Genomic DNA, 19,333 nt, shown 5'->3' with positions numbered 1-19,333 from the left:
TATATTCTGATGTATGTCATCAGTGTATGCCATTGTCACAAAAATATCTTGCAGAAAAAGTGCATTACCAAATCAGGATAAGGCTCTGTGACCTTTCTCAGTGGGGGTCCAAACTTCACTTGGTCAACTGCAAAGAAGACATGATGAGAACGAAATGAGTGTTTCAGCATTCACAATGAAATGTGGGTTTTATTAGATTAAGACAATGAAGAGCCAGCTAATGTGCTCCCACACAATCCAGGCTTTTTTTAGGTTCACAGTATTGATCAGCACTCAATTCTCAAGTGCACTGATTAGCTATAGTTTGAGCTAGACACAGGATGCACTCTGCAACCACACATCACCTATCCCATCAATAAAGAGCTAGCACTATGGTACACTGGCTTCTGCAGCCATGACCCCACACAACAGCTGAGCACATACAGAATGACAACAATACAAGTGACAAAACGACAACATTTTTAAATGCTAAATGCTAATTTCAACATGCTAACATGCTCACAATGACATTTTTAAAACACTGATGTTTAGCAGGCCTTCTGTCCCACTTTTAACACCATTTTAGTATGATTTAACCCCAACAAATACAGCCTTCCCAGTAGTCACATGCTTTTAGTTCATTCCAACATTTTTACGCTGTTATTGTTTGAAAAATTATGCTTTTGAATCAATAATTGAATTTCATTTAAACACAAAATGTTTTGACTGAAGTATTTCATTACAAAAACTAGAAAATGGGCTCAGTAGAGTGCAGACCTCCACCAATGCCGATGTCAAACAACATCCACCACTTGAGAGGAAAATAATCAAATTCATGGTAAATGATAAAGATCTGCCACAAAATGTTATAGGTTCTTCTGTAGCCAATGCCCCATCCCGCCACCAAGTTTGGTGCAAATTAGTGTAGTAATTTTGCGTGATCCTGTTGACAAATAAACCAACAAAAAGACACAGGTGATCACATAACATCCTTGGCAGAGCTAAATATCACATGCCATATTCCATAATTGTTTTACATCCCTGTTGATTGTTTCCAGGTGTGTATATTGTGGGATATTATATCATTTATATCATCTCAAAAGTTTTTTTCAATAAGATCTGAGATCATACATATATACATACATGTAAATATTACTATCATTATGTGATAATAATAGACAAGGATAAATACATTTTTAGTTTACCTCTGCAGACATGTCTTGCTTTGGTTTGTCTGGTGACTTGACTGAGAGTTGACTGACAGGAGGAAGTATGTCATTGTTTAACCACAGAGAACCTGAGCTACTGTTTGGCAGTTTGACTTTGAAGCAGAGGATGAGGAAACTAGTGAACCAGAAAGCGTAAGCTGCTGCATCTTCTCAGCTCAGTTAGCTGTCATGCCTTATAACTTTAAACCTTTATAACTTGATATGTGCTGTCTTTGAGGTTCAATCAATCAAAATTTATTTATATGGCACATTTCATACAAAGTAATTTCAATGCACTCTACAAGCACAAAGTTGGTTTTTTTTTTTTGCTATTTGAAACTGAATGGGAGTATGAGGATTGCAAAATCTCTTGAATTATGCCAGATGCATGTCAAAATACTGCGGTTTCAACTGAAGGAATGGAAAATGCAACTGGTAATGGACAAACAAAATGTCCTTATTTATTTTGCATGTCTCACTCCATTTACTACAAATTACATACTTTGTGTTTTATACCACCTTCCCAGCAGTCAGTGGTTTCACTACAGTATGAGAATCAACTTACAGAGACTCAAAACTTGTTTGCAACAGAAATTCCTTCACAGTGAACATAATGTGTCCTTTTTTGGTCAAAGATCTGAGATGTTGCACAGTTAAGTTGTAGGTGAAGCTTGATTCGATAGCTCAGCTGTTTTACAATGTAACACAGTGACTTCAACAACCTTTTGACTGGTGCTGTATATTATTTACATGAGGATGTCTTGTTATTTCAGTACTATTCTGGTGTTTCCTGTTGCTTTCTGAAATTTATTAGCTTCCTCACATTCTCCTTTACCTCCTGCTAGATTGTTGGACCACATATGTGCTCTTCATTGACGTCCTAAGTTAAATAAAGGTTAAACTAGAGTAGAACCTACATCGGAAATATTATATTATTTATTTGTTCTTTGTCTCAGTATGTTCTAGTAGTAGGGATGGCTATCATTTGAAGTTGTTAGCATTGCTATTTGCATGGCTCTTATGGAAGGCAATGTCAGTCTGTCATTTGGTCATTTGGACTTTGGTGATCCCTTGAATTTTCCTCTAGAGCCACTAGCAGGTTGACATTCTTGTTTTTCATTGAAATGTCTAGACAACTACTGGATGGATCGCCATGAAATGTGATACTTATCCGTGTCCACAGAGGACGCATCTTAATGAGTCCAGTGATCCCCTGACTTTACTGCTCATTCCACTAGCAGGACAAAGTCTTCACTTATTTTGAAAAATATCTGAACATCTGCTGAATGGATTGGCACAAAATTTTACACAGACATTCATGGTGCCCAGGTGTGGAATCATCATGACTTTGTTGATCCTGTGACTTTTTCTCTAGTGCCACCATGAGCCTGACATTTGTAGTTTTAAGTGAATGGTTTGCCATAAAATTTGGTACATTCACATACTCCTCAGGCTGAATTGTAATCCTGGTGATGCCTTGGTGTTTCATCTAATGTGATCATCACGTCAAAATTTAAATATGTCCAGTACTTTGGTTTATGACCAAGTATCTGTAAAACTAATGACATTCCCATCACCTGAGCTGTACTTTCTGCTAATCAACACTAGACACAAAGAGCAGCTGTGGCTAAATGCTAATGTTAGCATGTTAGCATTTAGTACAGCCTTATACAGCCACCAGCATTGCTATAGACTCTTAGTCTTGTTCTTGCACAAATACTGATACAAATACAGTAATAAGTGTTGTATTTATACAACATTTTTCAGTACCGTATTTTTTTTACAAAACCTTTTTGACAATTAACAAAAGAATGTAAAATTCTCAGAGGGTTAAATGTCTAAACTTCGCCTGAATTCAATATGAACTGTGATTAAAGATTACAAATCTGGCTACACATTTGATGCCAACTTTCAGTAACTCACAGTTTCTGATACTTGGCTCTACAGACACATTTCTGTGAGTACCAAAAAAGTATTAATGTCCGATACCCAGCCATATCTAGTAGTATTATCAACGTAGTAGCAGTGGTAGAGGCAGTAGCCTTAGCAGTAGCAGTAGTAGTAGCAGAAGAAGTTTGAGACCTCAGAGCCCATTTTGGTCAAATTGAAGTGCAGGTGTTATGTGTTTTTGGCTTGTGTGTCTATGAATGACCAATTGCATGAAAGTGAAGGAAGAGGTCAACACTACGCTGGTCTATGATATGGTAATCGGCAGAGTGTGAAGCCAGACTATCACATTAGAAACACTTGGGCCACATGAAGCCTATTGGCAGCTCAGCAGTATGAAGTCACTCTAGTCGGTGCATAAAAGCACCACTGTCTGTTTCACACCAATGGCATGTTCTCAGTGCCATCCTCTGACGCAGCCTACATCCCACATGTATGGATGGGTTGCAGAATGAGGGCAGCCATCAGCAGGCTGACTGAGAGGCTTTTGTCCTTATTCACATTATGGAGATTACAGCACCAAATACTGGGGGTCGTGGTGGACAATGAAGCAACTCATCAGCAAGCACAACCAAAATACAGTATATTTACGTATGCACGCACGCAGTCACAAGTACAGCCAACAAGTGCACTTTCACGTGCAGTGGCTGTCACAGTCAAACTGTGCAATGTTTAACCCAAAACAATATTAAAGCATATGAAGTGGTTTGAGGTGAGTTAAAGAACTATTTCCACATTTGGACAAATATTGATATCTGCTTTCTTTCATAGAGTGAGATCTTCATATTGATTGATTCATATCTTCCTGTTAAGTAAAAAGCTGGAGTGCAGACAATAGCTTATCTTAGGATAAAGACTGGAAGCAGGGAGAAACAGCTACCTTGTCCAAAGTTCAACAAGACTAAAAGTCTACAGCCATGCTAGCAGCTCTGTGGTGCTCTATTTAGGCACAGCTGTGCTTTAAGCTAAATGCTAACATCAGCGTGTTAACATGATCACAAGGATGATGCAACCATGCTGATGTCTAAGAGGAGGAATGCAGAAGTATACAGGAGCATCCAGTGTGCTGAGATTCAGCCAAATGCATCAAAACTTATTGGACGACATTTCATCATTGAGCAGGACAACGGTCCTAAACATACGGCCAGAGTAACCAAAGAGCTTTTCGGTGTGAAGAGGTGGAGTATCCTCGACTGGCTGAGTCAGTCACCTGATCTCTGTCCGACAGAGCGTAATTCCAATCCGGAAGACCAGACTAAAGGCAGAGAGACCCCACAACAAACAAGAGCTGAAAGGGGGCTGCAGTGAAGCTCTGGGAGAGCATCACCAGGGAAGTGTCTAGTGATGTCTGTGGGTCAGAGACTTCAGGCAGTCACTGACTGCAAAGGATTTTTCACAAAATATTAATAAGACAATTTGTTTGACTTTATGTGTATCTGAACAACTTATTTTGAACCCCTAATATTTGGGCTCTATGTGTTTTAAGGGGCTGTATCTCCGACTTGGTTCCTTGTATATTGATGTAATCCTACTCACATTAAGCTGAGACTTGGCTCTTTAAGTAGTATCCATTATTTTATTTCAAATTGAAGAACAAAAAATGTGTAACTGTCCAAATACGGTCTGGACTGCACACCTACAGTATCAACACGTCTAAAGCGCACTAATCAATATGTTGTATGTCTTTTGATTTAATCTGTACACAAAGGCGCTGCAAAATTTTATTATTTTCCATCTTTGCTGTACATCTGTGAAGTATCTCTGGCTTTAGCGCAGGATACCAGAGATGGTCGGTATGCACAGTTTTTAGTTTCTGTCTCTAAATAGACACAGTGGTATCAAACCTGGCAACCTCACTGGGATTACAAGACTTTGGGAAAATACAGCTGCTGTTTGCCAAGGGATAGCTACATTTATCTCCCCAAATGTTGAAATATTCCTCTTAAGGAAGACTCCAAAATTTTGGGATTCATGCTTGTTTACTGTCTAACCCACAGCCATTCAATATTTGTCCATTAAGTACACAGATACTGTAGGTTAAGGACATGTTTAGCCTGCACAAAAACTGTAAAAGCTACCTTGAGTTGAGTTGCCTTCCAACAAGTCCGAATTTCCCGAAATCTGCGACTGTTGCTTTAAAACTGTCTTTTTGTGTTTGTTTGGGTCTGTGGGTGTGTACTCACATTGCTCTTCAGACAGGGTCCTTTCTGCAGGCAGGTGTTTCCCTGCTGACTGAATCTTGTCAGGAGCCATTTCTCCAACCTGTCAACAGAACATTTATAAGAGACACGAGAAAAAAAACACTATTCCCTATGAAAAAGACTCAAGCTGGGTTTTTTTCTATTTTTCCTATCTAAAATATTGTAAATACAAATGGTAACTATAGTGTTCATCAGTCTATCAACTTGTCTCTGACCTGATGAGCTATCAGTTCTTTCCCACTCCTTGTAGCACTAACCTCCAGTTCATTGTCGTCCAAGCTGTGTGTGTGGGTAGAGTGGAGCTCAGGGTTGTTGGCCATGTCCAGAAGCTCAATGACCAGGTTACGGGTAAGTAGCTGTGTCACAAACGGATGCTGGAGGAAGAAGTTACAGATCCCAGCCTTGAATAGTATTAAGGACACTAATTTTGATCTCAGAAAATCATGCATAATGGCATTGAAAAACTACAAAATCTACACTTATTGGTCTACTAATTAATCGTCAAATTTCAATCTTTGGAAGGATATTGCTTAGCTGGTTCGAGGCCTGCTAATGTCTTTGATTTGGAGCTGCTACTAACAGCTAATTTCATTTTTGATGAATCTGTCAGTTATGCTCATGATTACTTGATTCATCATTTTTTCTACTGAATGTCAGCAAATTGTGAAAAATGCCCATCACAGTTTCCCAGAGTCCAAGGTTACGTCTTGTTTTGTCAAACCAACAGTCCTGAACCAAATATTAAAATTCTGATATAAACAGATATTCTGTTTACAATGATATTACACAGGCAAAGATAAGCAGGAAATCCTGTTCACATCTGTTCTTAGTGTATTAGCTGTTCATAGCAGAATAATGTTTTCAGATTTGGTTACATCCCTATTCTGTTGGGAAGCTCCCAGTATGAATGTACTGCACTGTATGAATGTAACGCATTCGTTTCCACACTCTCGGCTAAAAGAGAAGGCAGTCAGTGAAAGGTTAAAAATGGTAAAAAAATGCATTTATGAATCGTACATATATGATAAATGCCTGTATGAGAATGGCTAGTTAACCGCTTTTCACTGATAACAAGCTATGAAGAAAAGCTAACCTGCAGCAGTGTCTCAGCTGAGGGCCTTTTACGAGGATTTTTAATGAGAGCCATCTTCACAAAGCTTTGGAAACCTGCAGACCTGCAGAGAGAAGAAGACAAGGGGAGAGAGAGCGACATAGCGTAAATGCATTGTACATCTAGAAAATATTGATCAGATTAAAGGGAGAAAAATGGTGTTAATACTATATGATTTTAAAGGAGCATAGGCAGTCCAACTCACCACTTGGATTTATCCTTAAGTTTTGGAGGCTGGAAACTGCTCTTGGACATCAACATCAGTGCTCTGAAACATTGTTTTAAATGTCACCGGGCTGGAAAGTGTCTTAATTGTTTATATGCAGTGACTTTCCAGGATTAAAATGAAAGGCAGCCAGCCAAAATGTTACATAACACATGCCTACTGTTTATCTCTCTGCTTTGAAATGATGCAGAGTCCATTAAGTCTGTTTTGTTTGTGCTGACTAACCGCATTGGGTGGAGGTCAAACATGGGCGGTTGGAGCTCAGCCAGCTCAATGGCAGTAATGCCGACGGCCCAGATATCACACAGGTGGTTGTACCCACCCTTTTTTTCCACTGCAGCCACCTCTGGAGCCATCCTGGACAGATGATTAGAAAGGGAGAGGAGACAAAAGAGAAAGGGAACATCAGATATAAGACTCGTGAAAAGGAAATGTAAATAGAATGTAGCAGATACTGGCCTTTTACTGATGCTTTAGTATCCACTAGTCATTGTGGTCAACTTCCAATATGAAGTTGTTTATTCACTAATAATAATTAATTTTAGTTTCTAAATAAGGCTCAGTAATTTCCTAAAACAGTTAGTCACTGCAGTTTTTATCAAACGTTACACAAACAGAAGGAAGTAGTGCATTTGTTGGGGACTATTTTCAGCAGCAGATTAATCCACATTTGGTGTTCTAGTAAGTATTTCTGGCAGCAGGACGGTGTCAAAATTGAGGATTGAGTTAAAATAAACTATGTGTGTTCATGGTAATAAAGGAACATGTCAGCAGCGTTGGTCATTGATGGAGCTCAACGGATCTCTATGGCACAGAAGAATAAGATATATCAGGCTTTGAATAGACAAACAATACTTGTTAGTAGGACACATTCATTGGTGGTATGGGTTTCTTCATTAAATTTTTTGACAATAAGAAAAATATTGAAAATTACCATATCTATCCTTTAATTGATCAAGTTACAAAAGAATAGTAAGTCCTTAACTGATTTCTTAATGATTTATTGATAGAATTCCCCAAGGCAGCATCCTTGGGCCAATCTGGTTTTCCTATATTCCTATATACAAACTGTCATATATTTTGCATTTACTATTATATACATAAATACAAGAATATACCATTAATGTTAATATATTAATATTAATATATTAATATTTAGTTTTATTTCTATATAACTATATTTATATTATTTATAATACATATACTATAGGAATTCCAACCTCAGTATGGCTCTTAACAAACCATAATTCTACCTAAATAAGGTTAACATATTACCTCTGTACATTATATTTTGCACAGCTACCTAAACAATGCACAAGTCATGCATATGGCCATGCATTTTGTTGTATTTATTATTCTAAATTATTCTTAACTGTTTCCTATCTCTTCATACGGTTTCTTATACTGCAACAACATGAATTTCAATCCATCAATAAAGTCATATATAGCAGACAGTAGAGCAATATCATGTGTTTCTATACTGTATGTCTGCATTCATTGAATACAATTTAAAATTATTTCTTTACTTGTGTAAGAAGTAAAAAAGGAAAGTGTAAAAAGTGTTAAATCAGTGGAGTAGGTTTTGGTTGATGTGTTGAGTGGGAACCTGTGTACTGTACCCAGTACTGTGTCACTCTGCAAAAACCTTTAAAGGTTGAATTCCAATGTGCTTGGTACTGTAAACAGACAGAGGTCAGCTCCATTCATCTTACCAGTAGGGAGTTCCTATAAAAGACTTCCTTTTGGCCACCGAGGCACTGATCTCTGCCGCCACTCCAAAATCAGCTAGACACAGAAGAGACAGACAGGGTAACACTGGGGCTGATGGCAACTGACATCCAATACAGATGGCCTATTTAAGCCTACTTGATGAGTTTGTTAAAATAGGTATTGAAGATGTGTATGTATGTGTGTGTGTGTTTGTGTGTATGTGGTTTTGTGTATGTGTGTGTCTGATACAGATCACCACTGACCCAGCTTGACATCTCCTCTCTCTGTCAAAAGGATGTTGGCTCCCTGCAGAGAGAACACCCATAATAACGTAGCATCTGTTCACATGGTAGCCCACAGTGTATTAATGCATGATCACAATTATAAAGTAACACCTTGATAAAGATTAAAAAACTGCAGTACCTTTATGTCTCTATGCATTTTGCCTGTTTCATGCAGGTGATACAAACCCTGGAAAAAAAAAACAGTGTGAATATACATCTTTTATTATTACTTATTTTATAGTTGACAACCATTATACAGGTGAAAAGCATGAGCAGATGGACCTGTCATGGGGCCCTGGGGTAAAATTGTTCTTGGGCCCCTATTAACCACCTCTGCCACCTAACACCCAGGAGCCAACCGGTAGTCCTATGCTGAAATTTGACTAAAAAATATGCACCACGAGAGTACAATATAAAGAAAAATAAAGGATTCATATCTGCCTGTTAAGTACAGAGCTGGAGTTCAGACAATAGCTTATCTTAGGATAAGACTGGAAGTAGGGAGAATCAGCTACCTTGTCCAAAGTTCAACAAGACTAAAAGTCTACAGCCATGCTAGCAACTCTGTGGTGCTCTATTTAGGCACAGCTGTGCTTTAAGCTAAATGCTAACATAAGCGTGTTGACATGATCACAATGAGACATCTTAGGTCTTAAAACTAGATTTTGACAAAGAGTCCCTCTACAAAACTGGGCCACAACAATAGTTTAGAATGCCGGGCCCTCTACTCTCTCAGTGGGTAATACAGATAATATCCTCTATCACAGTTTATGTAATGTTATACTGTAATACTTACTGTAATACTGTTAGATTGTAAATTTAAAATAATTTGAGAAACTGTTTAGAATGTAACAAGACAATGTCCAGAAAATTAAATAGCTATATATAAATTGAAGTACTTCATCACATTGATGAATTTAAAAAAATCCATTATTGCCATAAAACAGTCCTGCTCACTGTTTTACAACACTGCCTGCTATGGCCCATTACAGCCACAGCAAAACAGTCAAAGTAGCAGTAGAGTAAAAATGCTGGAGATAGTGCTACTTGTACTTCGGTGGAACCAGTAGCACACAGAACCGCATGATGACAACAATGTAGCTCAAACAACAAGGATTATCTTTATATCTAGGTTAAATTATGATTTACCTTAAAGTTTCTTTTATTCTAAATTATACAGGATTTTTAATTCTAAACAATTTATCTTTGTGTATTCCACCTGGATCCTGGCTTAATGTGTTCTTATGCTATTTCTTAATTTATGTCAGATGTAACTGCATGTAGCTATGGTAGTATTATTTAGGTACCAGTTTAAGTCAGTGATCAGTCATCAGTTCTTTTATATTTGATATAATAAATCACGTTTTCGTTAAAAATTAATAAAATCTGGTTATAAGATAAGATAGGATAAAATAAGTTATCGGCACAAAGGAGTGCCTGAATCACTTAATCTTGCACTAGGGGAAGATGACCCTGTGGCTCAAGGTGCTTCCCATGCCAAAGCTCATCTTTGAGAGGATGGGAGGGATTGCCCAGGATGTTCCTTATTTAAACTCTCATCCTCTTCTCCACCACTGCCTCCATACTGTCCAGTTTTAGTCCAACAACAGAGCTGGCCTTCCTCACCAGCTTGTTAAGTCTGTTGGTTTCCCCGGCCATAATGCCACCTCCCCAGCACACCACAGTAAAGAATAGTGCGCTGGCTACCACATACTGGTAAAACATCTGCAGTACTCTGCTGCACACGTCAAAGGACCTGAGCCACCTAAGAAAGAACAGTCCGCTCTGTCCTTCTTGATAGAGGGCCTTGGTGTTGTCTGTCCAGTCCAGTTTATTGTTTATGTCTACTCCCAGGAACCTTTGCGAGTCCACCATCTGTATTTCTTACCCATGGATGGTAATAGGGGTTGGGGGCTTCCTGCTCCGTTGGAAGTCCACCGCCAGCTCCTTGGTCTTACCAATGTTTTGTTGGAGGTGGTGCTCCTCGCACCATCTGGTGAAGCTCTCTACAACCCCTGTGTATTTTTCCTTCTTGTCATCACTGATGCAGCCCACAATGGTGGAATCATCAGAGAACTTCTGCAGGTGGCAAATTCCAGAGTTGAAGCTGAAGTTGGTGGTTTACATAATGAAAAGAAATGGTGAAAGTGCAGTCCCTTGGTGCGTCGATGTTGCCTATCACCAGATCCGACAGACTACTCTGCAGCTAGACAATCTGTGGCCTGTTGGTGAGGTAGTCTGTAATCCAGGCCACCATGTCTTGGTCTACCTGCATGGCCGAGAGGTTCTCCATAAGTATGTGGTGCCGATCGGTGTTGACCGCACTGAAGAAGACAAAGACTGTGACTCTTACTGTGCTTCCTGGCCTCTCCAGATGTGAGTGATCCCTGTGTAGCAGGTAAATAATCGTGTCGTCCACGCCGACTTGGGCCTTGTATCCGAACCGCAAAGGATCCAAGGAGACACTCACAAGGGGCCTGAGGTGCTGCAGAACTGGTCTCTCAAAGGTCTTCATGACATGCCACATCAGTACCACTGGCCTGTAGTCTTTGGGACTACTGGGACATCCTGTCTTGGGCACCAGAACAATGCAGAATGTCTTTCACTCCTGGAGCACCTTCTTCAGCCTCAAGGAGAGGTTGAAAAGGTGCTGGAAGTATCCTGCAAGCTGTCCGGCACCAGCCTTAAGTTCCCTGGGATTGATGTTGTCTGGACCCCTTGCCTTGTTGATTCTCAGCTTGGATAGCTCCCGTCTCACTTGGCTGGATGTGAGGAATGCGCTGGTGGGGGGAAGAGGGGTCGTTCAGATGTTCTCTGGTGTGAGGGATATGGCATGGAGGGGGGGGGGCTGAGGTGTGGATCTGGGTTGAGGAGGGCAGCAGACGGGCTGAGGGGATTGAGTCAAACCTGTTGTTGGCGGGAGGGCCTGGAGCTGTATGCCTACATCACATTGGTAAACAGCAAGTCCAAGATTTTATTCTCCCATGTTTTGCACTTCACATACTGAGTGAAGTTAGTAAGGGTTTGGAGAGGGAGACATGGATGAAGTCCCCATTGATTGTCATGAAGGCGCTACAGTATTGTCTGTAATCCTGTGACAATAGAATGGATGACGTCACAGGCGCACGCAGCCATTGCTGACAGTGAGATGTAGACAACAACAATGGTGTCTTAAGACATCTAAAGACAAGTGTAACTCATTTTAAATTATGTAATGTAATAAAGTATACTGGTGCACATTGAACAACAAAATAAAATTTTGGATGAAAGGGAAAAGTGAAAGATACAGAGAAAGATGGCAAAGAATTTCCAAGAAAGGCAAAACAAAAGTAAAAATCAAAAGCTACACAAGAATGCATGTATACCAAATTACACTTTAAACTATTTGAAGATAAGGTGCAAATGTGACCAAATGTGGAAAAACTAAAAAACTGCAAGCCAGACAAGATCTTTTCTATATCTTTCTTTAGGATTTCTTCCTTTTAAATTCAGCGTCAGATTTTTTTTCTTGTCTACAAACATGATTATCCAGTAAAACCTTGAAGTGAGCAGAAGGTCACTCACTAACAAAATAAAGAAAGTCTGGCGTGTATAATCTGCTCTTGACTCTGTTATGCTGCAGCGGCGGTTACCTCTACTGTATATTTAGTGGTCTGGCATGGTTAAATACTATTTAGCTCTTCTGTTGCTGGGAAAAACACATGACTCATTCTAAAGCAATGTAGCTTTAGAGTTTTCACAATACAACAGCAACAAGCTGCCTTTCACCCAAAAAGCCTTACCTGGAGTGTTTCTCTGCACACATAAGCTATCTGTTTCTCCCTTAATGGGCCCGTCACTGTAAAGAACAGTTTGATTATTAACTCAGACTCAAGAGGAAGGTGAAAAAGAAAAGCCTTTCATGTACATTTTTTAAAACAGTAACAAAACTAATGTCTCAGATTAAACGTGGTGATTACAACAGTGTGACAGTTTTGGTTAATATGTCTGCTGTCTAACCCAGAGCCAGACGAGAAAATCAGTTTCATCCCTGTGCATCTACAGATAGGTCTGACACATGTCTAGCCTAGCTTAGCATCAAGACTGAAATCAGTGGAATCAGCACTAGCATAGGTCTGTTAAAACAACTCCAAAGCTGTCTTATTTAGATGTTGTATCTGCTTCATGAATAGAAATAGATGTGCCATAACAGATAAATAAGACAGCTCTCCATTGTTTAGAACGGTTTAAGGCCTTTAAAAACAAAATTACTACCCACCTGTTTAATACTTACAGCTATAGTGTTAATTATACCTACCATTTACCTGAAACACTGTCACTGGCCAACATATGTCTAATTTTAAAATCATATAGCCTTGTATCAATCATTAATGTAGATGCAAAGGTCTTGGCCAAGATGCTGACTCTAAGATTTGGACCTCTGATACCAATACTGGAGAAACCCGATCAAACAGGCTTTACTACAGGAGGGAACTCTTAGGAGGGTCTTAAACATAATAGAATAAGTTCGCAACAGTGATTTAAAGGGATTTTTAGTGTCTTTAGACTTTTTAAAGGCCTTCAGCCAGCTTGAATAGCCCTTTCCTTTCTATACTTTAGAAAAAATTTAAGTACTCCCTTTCCGCTGGGGCTGGGCACTTGCAGGGCTGTCCTCAAAGGTCCCACCTGTGCACTTTGGCTGTCGAGCCCTTAGCTAGGCTCATTAGAACAGCCTCAGCGACAAGTGGCTTTGGTGTTAAAGGTATTGGACAAAAAAATCTAATTTTATACAGATGATAACCCGCTGTACTTGGTTGAGTTACACACCACCATTCTGTGTTTACTTGAATGTTTACAGCAGTTCAGATATATTCTCAGGTTTCAAGGTGACCTTATCAAAAAAAGAGGCCACTGCTTCACTGATTCCCTCAGGGGATAACTTATCTTTAGTAAGAATTGCCCCATCTTCCCACAAACTGGCAAAACTAAATCTTAGTTTAAAAAAAAAAATTGAATATTTTTATATTTAGCAATAAACCTTGGATATCCAAAGATTCTCCCTCAGTGGAAGAGTGGTATGAGGAGGTGTTAAAGGGGGCTACCTTTGCAGAGATTTACATATACCCTGCCAGACAACAGAAAAAGACATGGCAACCAGTCATGGACATGATGCATGCCTCTGGGCTGGATTTCCTTCTGTCTAACAGCTATTGAACTGACTCAGGCTGGATACATTTTGGATGAATACATTTTAATTGTTAAATATCAAAACCTTCATAAAAAAAAAAAGAGAAAAAACAAAGCTAGGCGAGCTGTTTCCCCCTGCTCCCAGTGTTTGTGCTAAGCTAGGCTAAACACATTCATGTATCACCGAGACCATAATTACAAAAAAAACATTAGTAGCTTTCTAGGTGTAATTCCCTGTTGCTACACAAAAGATTTCTGAAAGCTATGATATTTACGACTTGGTGAAAAGAACTTCAGAAGCATCAACAAACCAGTGACAAAATGTTAACGTTTATTCAGTCAATTCAGCTAATTAAGCTAGCTAACTGTTTGTATTTACTCTGTATGATCTGAGGAAAAGCAGGGGTGACCATGTTGGATGAACGTTCCCAACTCGTTATAACAGGAGGTTTCCCCATTCTGCCGATAGCATTATTGTAGCATTAGCCTAGCTTAGCATAAAGACCAGAAACAACGCCATACTAACTCTATGAAATATACTGTAGTTTTGGTGTTTGGAAGGAATTTTCTTTTTTAAAATTCTGACAGAACTGGGCTAGCAGTCTCTTTCTTTCTAGTCTCTGTGCTAAGCTACACTAAATACGTATGTCCTGGGTTTTCTCTGCATGCACGCAATGTTTGCAGACGTAGAAGAATGAGGAAAATCTCCTGTTATTCCACCTGTAGATTGTTGCGTTATTCCAAGAAAGTTATTCCCATTGTGGCCATGTAGTCACTTATTAAATAAATGAATAGTCAATATTTTTATTTTGTTACATATTTGTAGCAGTTTGTTAACTAGTAAAAGAAGATACAAATGAACAGTATACAGCTCCTTTTTAATTAGCTAAACTACAATTAATATTGGATTGTATTTTGATGTAACTTTCCATAATGGTAGCTTTGCAGCCATTTTTCCACTGGTTTGTTGCAATTTCTGTGGCTCTTTGCCAAGTGGGAGATACCGTAGCTGTCTATTCAGCTAACTAAAAAGAAGCCCTATTCTGATTGTTTGTATCTGCATTCACTTTTTTAACTGCCACAAATGTGTATGATAAAAATAACTAATTTAGGCTTAAAAATTCCCATTTATCTGGTATGAGTATAGGGTTAGCAATAGGGGTACCCCAAGGCTCCCAAATTGGGATACCAAGAGGTTTTCCTGTTCTACAATCTGTGCCAACATAGCATGAATGCCACATTATCTCTTTACTGGCCCCACATGTGAATTGATATCAATCTTTTCCACCTTGCTCTGGGTAAGAAACAAAACATTTTCACTGTTTCTTTAAATGATAATGCAGCACGTTTTAGAATATGCTGCAGATAAAACTAAAATTGGCACTAAATTTAATGTAATACAAGACCTAAATTCAGAATTTTTCACATTTATTTGTATTTGTACCATGGTAAATATCCTGAAGTGACCCTCCACCACAGTACTCCATGCAGATCCACAGTTTGGTGTTCCTGGAGAGAGACACATAACTTTATCTTGGTGTTTGACATGTGCTCTGCTTATTCTCTGGGAGTAACACTTTTGCAGGGATTATGAAAAACAACATTGAAGCATTCAGTATCAAAAGATAATACTCACAAGTAAACACTTTTCCTAGTATTCTGAAGTTAAGGCATTGTGCCCACAAATACAGAGTATCATTCACGAGCTGCTGTGCCAAAAAGCTAACTAAACTCTAGAATGAGTGGGAGAGGAATCCAGCAGCAGTGTGGGGAAAATAAAAGTCAAATTCCACATATTTAACTCCACCAACAATCACAGGAATTCCACATATCTGACCACATATAAGTGGACAGGCTGAAAACACACAACACCTGTGGTAGCTGCCGAAGTACGCCACAATGTTTTTGTGCTTGCACTCCTTCATCATCGTAATCTCCTGCTGGATGGATGTGATGTCATCACCTGAACAGACAGACAGTTTAGTGAGTAGTTTCTCAGTTCATATAGCTGGAAGGAAAATTACAGACTGGTAAAACACAAGTTTAGACCAGTGGAAGGACTGGTGTACATGAGGCTGTTATATTATTCATTTAACATCAGGCCAGTCGGTGCATCTATTCATGTATTTATCTAACTTAGATAGGGGAGTGTGGTGATGCACTGGAGCAAGTCCGCATTAAGTTAAAAAAACATTTAGTGATGTCTAAGACGTAGTGTAACTTTCTGCCCATTGAAGCTTCATCCATCAGTGAGAGCTAATTCAAATGGTGTACCGTGTGTAATGCAGTAAAGATGGCATAGTTGTTGTGGAATATTTTATGGAATCCTGCAATGTGTTTGGAACAGCAGGTACTAAACCTACAAAAAGTACTGAACCAATATGTATCAATGTTATACTACAGATTTACGAAGTGTGAAAATACAAACAGAAAGTAAAATGCAATGCTTCCAGTGTGCTGGCTCCCTACTATACAAATGTATGTTTTAATAATTTATTAAAGGATAAGTTCACATTTTTTCAAGTATGTATTAAAAGAATATTCATTTGCCCGCATGTACTTTAAAAGAGTTATTGGCGACTGTAATTGCTTCTCATGTCAGTATTGGCTGTGAAGCTATCCCCTCTTAATGTTATCCCAATGTAGGAGATATAGGACAAATCCATTGTTCTTTTTCAGTGTAAAAATGCCTTCCCAAGTTCAGTCAGAGCTAGTATGAAGTTTCTCTTGTCTGAGTTAGACACAAATAAGTGGGTGTAGAAAATTGACTTTGTCGTAGTTGGGTTATACAAAGAGCATATGCAATGGAGGAGGCTTTGCCTGGAGTAGAGGAGGCGCCAGGAGCACTTGGTGGGGAGGTGGGGCTTGGGGACGCCTGGAGCAGAGAAGGCGCTGTGTGCAGTGGAGGAGGCGCTGGTGGTGCCTGGAGTGGAGGAGGTGCTGGGGGCGCCTGGAGCAGAGAAGGCGCTGCGTGGAGTGGAGGAGGTGCTGGGGGCGCCTGGAGCAGAGAAGGCGCTGCGTGGAGTGGAGGAGGCGCTGAGGGCGCCTTGGGTGGCGGAGGTGTTCTGTGGGGCAGAGGAAGCGCTGGTGGTGCCTGGAGTTGAGGAGGTGCTTGGGGCAACTGGAGCAGAGGAGGTGCTGTGTGGAGTGGAAGAGGTGCTGGGGGCGCCTCTAGTGGAGGAGGCGCTGAGGGCACCTTGACGGGCGGAGGCACTGTGAGCGCCTGGAGCAGAGAAGGCGCTTTGTGGAGTGGAGGAGGCGCTGGTGGTGCCTGGAGTGGAGGAGGTGCGGGGGGCGCCTGGAGCAGAGAAGGCGCTGCGTGGAGTGGAAGAGGACCTGGGGGCGCCTGGAGTGGAGGAGGTGCTGAGGGTACCTTGAGTGGCGGAGGTGTTGTGTGGAGTGGAGGAGGCGCTGGTGGTGCCTGGAGTGGAGGAGGTGTTGTGTGGAGTGGAGGAGGTGCTGGTAGCATGTGCCTGGAGTGGAGGAGGTGCTGTGTGGAGTGGAGGAGGCGCCGGGGCGTCTTGAGCACAGACTCTGAGCCTGCCCCACAGGACTGGGCAGGGAGTAGGATTTTCAACAGTGGGTTTCTTTGAAAGTTACAGCATCTTTTTACAAAATCTTTTTTTGTGTTACTATTCCACCACTCTTACTCCCACTCTTACAATGAAATCACTTTAGGAAGGATTTCATCACAGCCAGTATGAGCAGAAGGACTGGTTACAGCATCCAGTGAACTCTTACAATGTACATATGAGCGTGTAGGATTTGTTTTAAGATTGACATGAAAAATGTGAACCTATCCTTTAAGTTTTTCAAAAAAAGAGACTTTACTTTACTGTAAAGGAACAGTCCAACAATTTGGAAAATTTGGCATCTTGCCCGGAGTAAGGGCCCCTATACATTATGCAATATCAACATTTTTACAATGTTCAAAAAGGGGTCTGATAAATGATAATAAACTCTAATAATAATAATAAAATCTAAAATCAAATAAAATCTTGGTCACAATCTGTGTTGCACTGTACAACATACATTTTAAAGCATGTCAGATTTTGTAATGAATATGTGAATTGCAGTGCTACAAACTGAACAGAAGCAAATCTATATCTAAGCTGAGACATGTCATTAACTTGTACCATCTTTTTTTACTTTATTGTAAAGTGGTGGTATCCACGTGTGTATGTTTATAGGCACTTAGACTATCTGTGTCAGGCAGTGTTGGCCAGGTTATCTTTGGTCTCTAAATCTCTAAATCAACTGTCAGTGAAGGTGTCACACGGTGTGATCTAAGACCACTGTTTTGAAAGGAAAAAAGATTTCACCACCTTTTTTTCACGGAAGTGAACTGTAGTCTGAGACAGACCAAAATCGCACATGTATCAACCTGTAACTGCTGTATTACAAATAATCACTTGTGAGCATGTGGTGTCAACTTTATACTGTTAGCATACCAGGGTCCAGCTTGACAATCTTGATAGCTGCCAGTTCTGAAGTCCTGATGTTACGAGCCTGAAAGGGATAGAAAATATATGAAATTCAATTTAATAGATAAATATAATCATATTATAATAAGTATGAGATGTGACATTGTGATTTTTCCCTGCATCTTTTGGATGTCCTTGTGCATCAGAAACAATGTAGAAACAAAACTTAGAAAAGAGCTTGTACCTGGAGAACATGCTGATATTTTGGCAGAATCAAATTTGATGGTTTAGATGACCATAGGCCGCACTTACGAACATGCATTACTTGTGAACATAACGCAAATCAGATGCGACACACTAGTGTGAACAAATCTCAACAAGGAAGAGTAATTTCTTGTAAGAATACACAAATATTCTTGCATGAGGTCCACTGTTGTTTGATCTATCTTGATGACGAAGGAATTAGTTTAGTCTACTGCCTCACCTAGGTTTTAACCTTGTATTGCTTCACTAGCATGGTCTAATAGTATTGGCACAGCCAGCTCTTTCCCACAGTCCCAGACAAGCCTCTGGTGAAGTCAAATAGACTGATAGCAGTATGATTTACCACAGACCTATTCTCTGACTGTGTGATACAAACTAACCTGTTGTAGGGGTCACCAAACATATCAACCTGGCTCGTCTTCTGTTGAGACGCATGACTCTCGACCGAAGTGTTAAGTGCACTAATCAATGGTGCACTAATGGTGACTAATCAATCACCATCACCTTAAGTATCTACTTAAGCTTGTAGACCAAAAATGCCTCAGTAAAAACCTACTGGAGCTCAAGGACAGTGTTGTCCTTTTCCATGAAAAGACCCAAACTAACAATGTGTTAGTCCGTCTCTCAATTCTTTATAGCTTCCCTTCACTGTCTGGGTTCTCAGTCCCAAGCCCATCGGCTCTTTCTGAAGACATAAAACATTTTAAAATAAGGCTCCGTGATTTCCTAAAACAAATGCCCACTTTAGATTTTAGCAATTTTTCTCAGACAGGAGAAAACAGTTGGGGCAGTAGGACGGTGTGTGTAGGATTG

The 19,333-nt window shown here is 39.9% G+C and overlaps 1 protein-coding gene across 4 annotated transcripts in view; it reads right to left on the bottom strand.

The window, feature by feature from the left end:
* map4k2 (mitogen-activated protein kinase kinase kinase kinase 2) overlaps nucleotides 1-19,333 on the bottom strand; it is a 42,906-nt gene that overhangs the window by 15,023 nt on the left and 8,550 nt on the right. For all 4 annotated transcript variants that reach the window (XM_040140466.1, XM_040140468.1, XM_040140467.1 and 1 more), the window contains exons 2-14: nucleotides 18,284-18,341; nucleotides 15,705-15,795; nucleotides 15,277-15,341; nucleotides 12,449-12,504; nucleotides 8,806-8,853; nucleotides 8,646-8,688; nucleotides 8,385-8,457; nucleotides 6,898-7,029; nucleotides 6,652-6,714; nucleotides 6,429-6,510; nucleotides 5,593-5,709; nucleotides 5,318-5,396; nucleotides 69-127 (exon numbers count right to left, since the gene is read on the bottom strand). In XM_040140466.1, coding sequence (XP_039996400.1) covers nucleotides 69-127; nucleotides 5,318-5,396; nucleotides 5,593-5,709; nucleotides 6,429-6,510; nucleotides 6,652-6,714; nucleotides 6,898-7,029; nucleotides 8,385-8,457; nucleotides 8,646-8,688; nucleotides 8,806-8,853; nucleotides 12,449-12,504; nucleotides 15,277-15,341; nucleotides 15,705-15,795; nucleotides 18,284-18,341 — 966 coding nt within the window. The remainder of the gene's footprint in view (nucleotides 1-68; nucleotides 128-5,317; nucleotides 5,397-5,592; nucleotides 5,710-6,428; nucleotides 6,511-6,651; nucleotides 6,715-6,897; nucleotides 7,030-8,384; nucleotides 8,458-8,645; nucleotides 8,689-8,805; nucleotides 8,854-12,448; nucleotides 12,505-15,276; nucleotides 15,342-15,704; nucleotides 15,796-18,283; nucleotides 18,342-19,333) is intronic.

The sequence above is a fragment of the Xiphias gladius genome, chromosome 12, assembly GCF_016859285.1.
Source record: "Xiphias gladius isolate SHS-SW01 ecotype Sanya breed wild chromosome 12, ASM1685928v1, whole genome shotgun sequence".
In the NCBI taxonomy this organism is placed as follows: Eukaryota; Metazoa; Chordata; class Actinopteri; order Istiophoriformes; family Xiphiidae; genus Xiphias; species Xiphias gladius.
Note: the sequence above shows the minus strand (reverse complement) of the source record. Positions and strands in the feature narration are given on the sequence as shown.